Source organism: Gasterosteus aculeatus, chromosome 3, assembly GCF_964276395.1.
Source record: "Gasterosteus aculeatus chromosome 3, fGasAcu3.hap1.1, whole genome shotgun sequence".
NCBI classification, from domain to species: Eukaryota; Metazoa; Chordata; class Actinopteri; order Perciformes; family Gasterosteidae; genus Gasterosteus; species Gasterosteus aculeatus.
This window is the reverse complement of record NC_135690.1, coordinates 7,537,439-7,543,438: the sequence shown is the minus strand read 5'-3', so window position 1 is coordinate 7,543,438 and position 6,000 is coordinate 7,537,439. Positions and strand designations below refer to the sequence as shown.

General features: G+C 45.4%; 1 protein-coding gene and 9 non-coding genes across 11 annotated transcripts in view; all 10 read left to right on the top strand.

The window, feature by feature from the left end:
- Nucleotides 1-1,290, top strand: part of hydin (HYDIN axonemal central pair apparatus protein) — a 32,468-nt gene extending 31,178 nt beyond the window's left edge. For both annotated transcript variants that reach the window (XM_078099381.1, XM_078099380.1), the window contains exons 47-50: nt 61-258; nt 383-589; nt 737-954; nt 1,066-1,290. In XM_078099381.1, coding sequence (XP_077955507.1) covers nt 61-258; nt 383-589; nt 737-954; nt 1,066-1,240 — 798 coding nt within the window. In that variant the 3' untranslated portion in view covers nt 1,241-1,290. The remainder of the gene's footprint in view (nt 1-60; nt 259-382; nt 590-736; nt 955-1,065) is intronic.
- A 969-nt stretch (nt 1,291-2,259) lies between these two features.
- On the top strand, nt 2,260-2,332 carry trnam-cau (transfer RNA methionine (anticodon CAU)). Its single transcript has one exon. It is a non-coding gene; the product is annotated as a tRNA-Met (tRNA).
- Nucleotides 2,333-2,487: 155 nt separating this feature from the next.
- Nucleotides 2,488-2,559, top strand: trnaq-cug (transfer RNA glutamine (anticodon CUG)). Its single transcript has one exon. It is a non-coding gene; the product is annotated as a tRNA-Gln (tRNA).
- A 459-nt stretch (nt 2,560-3,018) lies between these two features.
- On the top strand, nt 3,019-3,091 carry trnam-cau (transfer RNA methionine (anticodon CAU)). The gene has a single exon. It is a non-coding gene; the product is annotated as a tRNA-Met (tRNA).
- Nucleotides 3,092-3,764: 673 nt separating this feature from the next.
- On the top strand, nt 3,765-3,837 carry trnam-cau (transfer RNA methionine (anticodon CAU)). Its single transcript has one exon. It is a non-coding gene; the product is annotated as a tRNA-Met (tRNA).
- A 148-nt stretch (nt 3,838-3,985) lies between these two features.
- trnaq-cug (transfer RNA glutamine (anticodon CUG)) lies at nt 3,986-4,057 on the top strand. The gene has a single exon. It is a non-coding gene; the product is annotated as a tRNA-Gln (tRNA).
- Nucleotides 4,058-4,511: 454 nt separating this feature from the next.
- On the top strand, nt 4,512-4,584 carry trnam-cau (transfer RNA methionine (anticodon CAU)). The gene has a single exon. It is a non-coding gene; the product is annotated as a tRNA-Met (tRNA).
- Nucleotides 4,585-5,033: 449 nt separating this feature from the next.
- On the top strand, nt 5,034-5,106 carry trnam-cau (transfer RNA methionine (anticodon CAU)). The gene has a single exon. It is a non-coding gene; the product is annotated as a tRNA-Met (tRNA).
- Nucleotides 5,107-5,555: 449 nt separating this feature from the next.
- trnam-cau (transfer RNA methionine (anticodon CAU)) lies at nt 5,556-5,628 on the top strand. The gene has a single exon. It is a non-coding gene; the product is annotated as a tRNA-Met (tRNA).
- Nucleotides 5,629-5,784: 156 nt separating this feature from the next.
- trnaq-cug (transfer RNA glutamine (anticodon CUG)) lies at nt 5,785-5,856 on the top strand. Its single transcript has one exon. It is a non-coding gene; the product is annotated as a tRNA-Gln (tRNA).
- Nucleotides 5,857-6,000: the final 144 nt, after the last annotated feature.

Sequence of the window (6,000 nt, the reverse complement as noted above, 5' to 3'; positions counted from 1 at the left end):
AGTAGTTAAGTTACAGTAATGCTGTACTAGAAACCAACACATCATCGCTTGTGTGCACAGACGGCCGTTGGCAAGGAGAGCAATAAACACGGCAACAAGATCTCGTCTCTGATGCCCAGTCAGATGTCAGTGCCAGCTGCAGCGGGCGTGGTGCTTCCACAGGACATTATCCCTCAGATTGTCTTGAACGTAACAGGGAAAGACTATCCGAGTGCTGCGGAGCTGCTAAAAGGCAGCACACTGCCTCCACTGGCCGAGGTACAGCTGACTTTTCTGTTTTGTAGAAATCATAATCCAAAAATGTTGTCTATCATTTCTTTCTTCTTGTATCAGTTTGTCACATTTGAACAATATGTTTACTTCTCTCCCCTGATCTGGGTAGGTGTTGGATGATTTGGGTTTGGGACCCAGCGGCCCCCCCGTTCCGCCACCCACAACGTTCTCTGTGGTTTCTTTTCCTGAAAACAGGGAGCAATCAAACATTCAACTCACCGGTAGCTGTTTCACCTTCCTGGTTCCCTTCGGGCTGGACAAACAGGAGGAGGAGAAGAACGATTGGGTGGAAGATATGCGCGCATCAGTTGAAAAGGTGATGGTATAGTTTACACATGAATATACTTTAACACTGCAAAATTACCATTGTGGTAGTCATTCCAGAAAATGTGTTCTTGGTTTAAATATTTAATAGTACTACAAAACAAGCATTTCAGATTGAGTTTTTGTGTGCAAACTAAAGGAAGGGGCTGGTGTCGAAGGTCGCAGCAAAGCCAGCTTGACAAAAAACAAGGATATAAAGAGCAGAGAGAGTCAGAAGAGCAAGAGACAAACGCCAGACAAGACAAAGGCGAAGGGCTCTAAGCGGTCTAGCTCCCCTCGGTTTCCCCTCTCCTCCCCACCTGACTGCGCTGAACAGGACCAACACCATGAAAACGTAGAGCTGAAACGTAGCCAGAGGCAAGTTAAAACCCACGCAGACGCCACAAATAGTGTTTTATTCTTTTCTACATTGTTGTTGTTCGTACTAAGTTTATGTTTGTGTGTTTTTGCAAATGTGTTTGTGTGCAGTCTGACAACATTTCGCTGGGTTGTACCAGCGAACGGTGAGGTGGTTCTGAGGATCTGGTTCTACTCAGAAGTCCCAGGGGCGTTTGAGCAGACCTTCAACTTTGAGCTTTTGGGGACTCGGAGACGCTACCAGCTCCTCTGCAGAGGAATTGTCACCTATCCCTCCATCTGCTAAGACTACATGTCAGTCAAGATTGTTTAATAAATGTGGTGGAAAAAATGACCTATTTAGTGTGAGTCCATAAAATGCTGAGATGAAAACATCAGAAAACAGAACTTGACTTTTAAAGCTTTATACTTATATAAATAACAGTTGTGCAGCGTTCAGGCAGTCTACGTGAAAAAGAACAACTCTGAAGCAGTTGAGGTTGTCTAATTAACAGATACAGAAACACAGGAGGTGGGCGATTTACACCCTGCTACACAGTCCACTTGTACACTACAACGTCGCCATGCAATTTTCAAAGAGGAAGAAACAGACATCCTTTGAAAGTCTGCTTTGCTCCATGAAAATTACAAGACTTGCCATGGAGCAGAGTCAGATATCCGTATAGCCCCCGCATGTGAACTGCGGTCAAAGAACCTGTCCACTTGCCATTGCACCACTTCATTTAGACCGACCAAGCACAGAAAAGGGCAATCCTAAAACGTTTCATTGTAATAATACATTGAGGATAAAAGACAAAAGGCAACAGAAAACAAGCAAAAACATCAATTTGGACATTGGTTTTGGTTGGGGAAATTTGCACTCTTTGGGCAGAATTCTTACCTGCAAGTCTGCTTTGCTCCGTGAAAAGTACAAGACTTGCCATGGAGAAGAGTCATATCAAATATCAAAGAACCTGTCCACTTGCCATTGCACCACTTCATTCAGACATTTAGGCCGACCAAGCACAGAAAAGGGCAATCCTAAAACCTTTCATTGTAATAATTCATTGAGGACAAAAGGCAACAGAAAACAAGCCAAAACATCAATTTGGACATTGGTGGTAGATGTAATAGTCACTGAAAGATCAATAGGGGGTTTACTTGTCAAGGCAGAGGGGCGCTGTGTAAAGTCCCTGAAGAAGCCCTTTGGGTTATCCGTTTATAAATCGCCGTACCCCGTGCTGCTCTTTACTTCGTGGCAACGTGAACTCCTACACTGCAACTTGAACTCCTACGCTGGAAATATGTACACAGAGAAGCCTTTGTGCCTCGTTGGCGCAGTAGGCAGCGCGTCAGTCTCATAATCTGAAGGCCGTGAGTTCGACCCTCACACGGGGCAGGGTTTTTATCCCCCTTTCCTCAATTTCTTTATGCCCGGAGACACAAATAATAAGTAGAGCTTCTTCTGTCAGCAGTAAAACACTCTCATTTGTCTTGGAGATCTCGCCCCTCACGCAGACCTGGTGAGTTGGCTCGTTTTTGTCTTCATCCGTGGGTTCCATGGTGTAATGGTCAGCACTCTGGACTCTGAATCCAGTAATCCGAGTTCAAGTCTCGGTGGAACCTTCCTGTCAGCTGTTTTGGGTGGGGAAATTTGCACTCTTTGGGCAGAATTCTTACCTGCAAGTCTGCTTTGCTCCGTGAAAAGTACAAGACTTGCCATGGAGAAGAGTCATATCAAATATCAAAGAACCTGTCCACTTGCCATTGCACCACTTCATTCAGTCCTTTAGGCCGACCAAGCACAGAAAAGGGCAATCCTAAAACCTTTCATTGTAATAATACATTGAGGACATAAGGCAACAGAAAACAAGCCAAAACATCAATTTGGACATTGGTGGTAGATGTAATAGTCACTGAAAGATCAATAGGGGGTTTACTTGTCAAGGCAGAGGGGCGCTGTGTAAAGTCCCTGAAGAAGCCCTTTGGGTTATCCGTTTATAAATTGCCGTACCCCGTGCTGCTCTTTACTTCGTGGCAACTTGAACTCCTACCCTGGAAATATGTACACAGAGAAGCCTTTGTGCCTCGTTGGCGCAGTAGGCAGCGCGTCAGTCTCATAATCTGAAGGCCGTGAGTTTGACCCTCACACGGGGCAGGCTTTTTAATCCTCAATTTCTTTATGCCCGGAGACACAAATAATAAGTAGAGCTTCTTCTGTCAGCAGTAAAACACTCTCATTTGTCTTGGAGATCTCGCCCCTCACGCAGACCTGGTGAGTTGGCTCGTTTTTGTCTTCATCCGTGGGTTCCATGTGTAATGGTCAGCACTCTGGACTCTGAATCCAGTAATCTGAGTTCAAGTCTCGGTGGAACCTTCCTGTAAGCTGTTTTGGGTGGGGAAATTTGGACTCTTTGGGCAGAATTCTTACCTGCAAGTCTGCTTTGCTCCGTGAAAAGTACAAGACTTGCCATGGAGAAGAGTCATATCAAATTGCACCACTTCATTCAGACATTTAGGCCGACCAAGCACAGAAAAGGGCAATCCTAAAACCTTTCATTGTAATAATACATTGAGGACAAAAGGCAACAGAAAACAAGCCAAAACATCAATTTGGACATTGGTGGTAGATGTAATAGTCACTGAAAGATCAATAGGGGGTTTACTTGTCAAGGCAGAGGGGCGCTGTGTAAAGTCCCTGAAGAAGCCCTTTGGGTTATCCGTTTATAAATCGCCGTACCCCGTGCTGCTCTTTACTTCGTGGCAACGTGAACTCCTACACTGCAACTTGAACTCCTACGCTGGAAATATGTTCACAGAGAATCCTTTGTGCCTCGTTGGCGCAGTAGGCAGCGCGTCAGTCTCATAATCTGAAGGCCGTGAGTTCGACCCTCACACGGGGCAGGCTTTTTAATCCTCAATTTCTTTATGCCCGGAGACACAAATAATAAGTAGAGCTTCTTCTGTCAGCAGTAAAACACTCTCATTTGTCTTGGAGATCTCGCCCCTCACGCAGACCTGGTGAGTTGGCTCGTTTTTGTATTCATCCGTGGGTTCCATGGTGTAATGGTCAGCACTCTGGACTCTGAATCCAGTAATCTGAGTTCAAGTCTCGGTGGAACCTTCCTGTCAGCTGTTTTGGGTGGGGAAATTTGGACTCTTTGGGCAGAATTCTTACCTGCAAGTCTGCTTTGCTCCGTGAAAAGTACAAGACTTGCCATGGAGAAGAGTCATATCAAATTGCACCACTTCATTCAGACATTTAGGCCGACCAAGCACAGAAAAGGGCAATCCTAAAACCTTTCATTGTAATAATACATTGAGGACAAAAGGCAACAGAAAACAAGCCAAAACATCAATTTGGACATTGGTGGTAGATGTAATAGTCACTGAAAGATCAATAGGGGGTTTACTTGTCAAGGCAGAGGGGCGCTGTGTAAAGTCCCTGAAGAAGCCCTTTGGGTTATCCGTTTATAAATCGCCGTACCCCGTGCTGCTCTTTACTTCGTGGCAACTTGAACTCCTACACTGCAACTTGAACTCCTAACCTGGAAATATGTACACAGAGAAGCCTTTGTGCCTCGTTGGCGCAGTAGGCAGCGCGTCAGTCTCATAATCTGAAGGCCGTGAGTTCGACCCTCACACGGGGCAGGGTTTTTAATCCCCCTTTCCTCAATTTCTTTATGCCCGGAGACACAAATAACAAGTCTGCTTTGCTCCGTGAAAAGTACAAGACTTGCCATGGAGAAGAGTCATATCAAATTGCACCACTTCATTCAGACAATTAGGCCGACCAAGCACAGAAAAGGGCAATCCTAAAACCTTTCATTGTAATAATACATTGAGGACAAAAGGCAACAGTAAACAAGCCAAAACATCAATTTGGACATTGGTGGTAGATGTAATAGTCACTGAAAGATCAATAGGGGGTTTACTTGTCAAGGCAGAGGGGCGCTGTGTAAAGTCCCTGAAGAAGCCCTTTGGGTTATCCGTTTATAAATCGCCGTACCCCGTGCTGCTCTTTACTTCGTGGCAACTTGAACTCCTACACTGCAACTTGAACTCCTAAGCTGGAAATATGTACACAGAGAAGCCTTTGTGCCTCGTTGGCGCAGTAGGCAGCGCGTCAGTCTCATAATCTGAAGGCCGTGAGTTCGACCCTCACACGGGGCAGGGTTTTTAATCCCCCTTTCCTCAATTTCTTTATGCCCGGAGACACAAATAACAAGTCTGCTTTGCTCCGTGAAAAGTACAAGACTTGCCATGGAGAAGAGTCATATCAAATTGCACCACTTCATTCAGACATTTAGGCCGACCAAGCACAGAAAAGGGCAATCCTAAAACCTTTCATTGTAATAATACATTGAGGACAAAAGGCAACAGTAAACAAGCCAAAACATCAATTTGGACATTGGTGGTAGATGTAATAGTCACTGAAAGATCAATAGGGGGTTTACTTGTCAAGGCAGAGGGGCGCTGTGTAAAGTCCCTGAAGAAGCCCTTTGGGTTATCCGTTTATAAATCGCCGTACCCCGTGCTGCTCTTTACTTCGTGGCAACTTGAACTCCTACACTGCAACTTGAACTCCTAAGCTGGAAATATGTACACAGAGAAGCCTTTGTGCCTCGTTGGCGCAGTAGGCAGCGCGTCAGTCTCATAATCTGAAGGCCGTGAGTTCGACCCTCACACGGGGCAGGGTTTTTAATCCCCCTTTCCTCAATTTCTTTATGCCCGGAGACACAAATAATAAGTAGAGCTTCTTCTGTCAGCAGTAAAACACTCTCATTTGTCTTGGAGATCTCGCCCCTCACGCAGACCTGGTGAGTTGGCTCGTTTTTGTATTCATCCGTGGGTTCCATGGTGTAATGGTCAGCACTCTGGACTCTGAATCCAGTGATCTGAGTTCAAGTCTCGGTGGAACCTTCCTGTCAGCTGTTTTGGGTGGGGAAATTTGGACTCTTTGGGCAGAATTCTTACCTGCAAGTCTGCTTTGCTCCGTGAAAAGTACAAGACTTGCCATGGAGAAGAGTCATATCAAATTGCACCACTTCATTCAGACATTTAGGC